The following is a 2,014-nucleotide window of genomic DNA, read 5'->3' on the forward strand; positions in this document are numbered from 1 at the left end:
TGAAGGTATCCAAGATGTTCCTTCACAAGGTCTGCATTTATGGAGGGCAGGGGATCTCCCCCACCTGGACCTCCCTGTCCTGTGGTGGGCATGGGTGTCCCATGGGACTGATGAAAGACCGACGCAAAGTACCCATTTAATAGGATGGCTTTTTCCCGGGCATCAGTTGCCCCATCTGGTTCAGCAGAGGTCCAATGTTGCCCTTGCTTTTCCTCCAGCTCCCCACATACCTGAAAAGGGACTTTTTATTGTCCCTGATGCTCAAAGCTAGTTGAAGTTCACTTGCAGCTTTGGCTTTCCTGGTTTGCTCCCTGCAGGACTGGACCAGTGCAGAATAATCCTCCTTGGAGATGAATCCCATCCTCCATCCTTTGTAGGCTTTTCTTTTTAGCCTTAGGTCTGCTAGGTCCCTGGAGAGCCAGGGGGGCTTGCTGTGCCCTCTTGCTGCCTTTCCTTCCAGATGGAATATACTTAGCTTGTGCACTGAGGATCGCTCCCTTGAGGAGCAACCACCCTTCTTGAACTGCCCTTTCCCTGGGGTCATGGTCCCTTAGGGCCTCACTGACCAGCCTCCTGAGCTTGTCAAAGTCAGCTTTTCTGAAGTCAAGGACTTCCGTGTTGCTGACTGACTTGCCAGCTTTACAGCGGATGGTGAAGGTGATGACAACAGACAAAAATCCCAGCCTTGCTCACGTAAGAAAACAAGACCAGGGAGCAAAATGCTTCACCCTTCTGAAAGAGTAAACAATAAGGACTCTAAATAACTATTAAAGCATTTTTGGCAGCAGTCTTTCCAATCAGGTGTTATGTGTTAAATTAAAGTCCTCCCCACCTATTGAATTGCATATGCCATTCCAGATATTTTGTGTTTGTATTTTATTTTTTGCTGAAGTTCTAGAAGCTAGTTATTAAGAGGTTACCCAAAAAGAAAAATCTTGGTTATAAAAGATTCTGCAGTATTGAACGTTTTACAATCTGGCCAACAGAGCATCTGCCATCTCTGATGATAGCAAACATTGTGTTGCAGTACTATATAATTCAAGGGAGAAGAAAAGCAGAAGCCCCTTACCTATGACACCAAAAAAACCCTGGCCTTGCATTAGTGTCAATGGGCCTTATAGGTGATCAGTTCTTTAGACCCCCACAGGATTGAACAAATACTATCAGTTACCTTTTGATCTTCTGTGAATTCTGAATTATTGTGTTGAGACTGGGCCTCTTTCTGTAGATGTCGTGCTAATCTGGATGAGGGAAAAGAAAAAAAGAAAAAAGGAAAGTATTTTGGTAAACTAGGAACAACACAAAGAATCCCACCGTGCAGCATGCAGACACCAATGCCAGCTGCAAACCGCTTACATAGCTCAAGTGCTACGTATTGTCATATTCCAAAATGAAAGTCTCTCTGTATCACACCATAAAACCCCCTTAATGCGGAAATAATAGTAGTCACACTGTTACCCTAAAGATGGTGAACTTCCTGAAAGGTTACATGGAAAGGAAGATTGCATTTTTCCAAAGTAGAGACAAGAGAGCTGAAAACAAGTCTCTGAAAACATTTTCTAAATATTTTTCTTCAGAAATCCAGGTCTTTTTTACATTGGAGGATGTTTTAATGTTGGTAATTCTCCAGTCAGTAGATCACATTGCAAGAATCAAAATAATGATTTTAATCTAACTTTATTAAATACACATTGAACTTCAAACAAACATAGATTCTGGAGAAAAGAGATCTCTACGAGATTGAACCCAGCCACTCCTTCAGTTAAAGGGAAGATTATTGGGACACCAGATCTTCCAGCAAAATTTGACTCTCTCCAGTGTAATTATTTTAAAGAAAACCTTGCCCCTTCATGAAATACAAGATGGCACACAATAGTTTTCATGTGTACCAAAAAAACCCCACATCTTTCAGGCCTCCTAAAAAAAATAGGAATGAGCTCAGTGTCAAAGAGTTATTTTACCCATGCCACTGTTTAAGGGACTAACAAATGATGTAAGGCAGTGGTTCTCAACC

At 42.2% G+C, this 2,014-nt stretch overlaps 1 protein-coding gene across 2 annotated transcripts in view; it reads right to left on the bottom strand.

The window, feature by feature from the left end:
- Positions 1–1,339, bottom strand: part of AIDA (axin interactor, dorsalization associated) — a 62,753-nt gene extending 61,414 nt beyond the window's left edge. For both annotated transcript variants that reach the window (XM_019516488.1, XM_019516487.1), the window contains exon 1: positions 1,172–1,339. In XM_019516488.1, the coding sequence (XP_019372033.1) occupies positions 1,172–1,324 (153 nt within the window). In that variant the 5' untranslated portion in view covers positions 1,325–1,339. The remainder of the gene's footprint in view (positions 1–1,171) is intronic.
- Positions 1,340–2,014: the final 675 nt, after the last annotated feature.

Source organism: Gavialis gangeticus, unplaced genomic scaffold, assembly GCF_001723915.1.
Source record: "Gavialis gangeticus isolate Ggan-Ray unplaced genomic scaffold, GavGan_comp1, whole genome shotgun sequence".
In the NCBI taxonomy this organism is placed as follows: domain Eukaryota; kingdom Metazoa; phylum Chordata; order Crocodylia; family Gavialidae; genus Gavialis; species Gavialis gangeticus.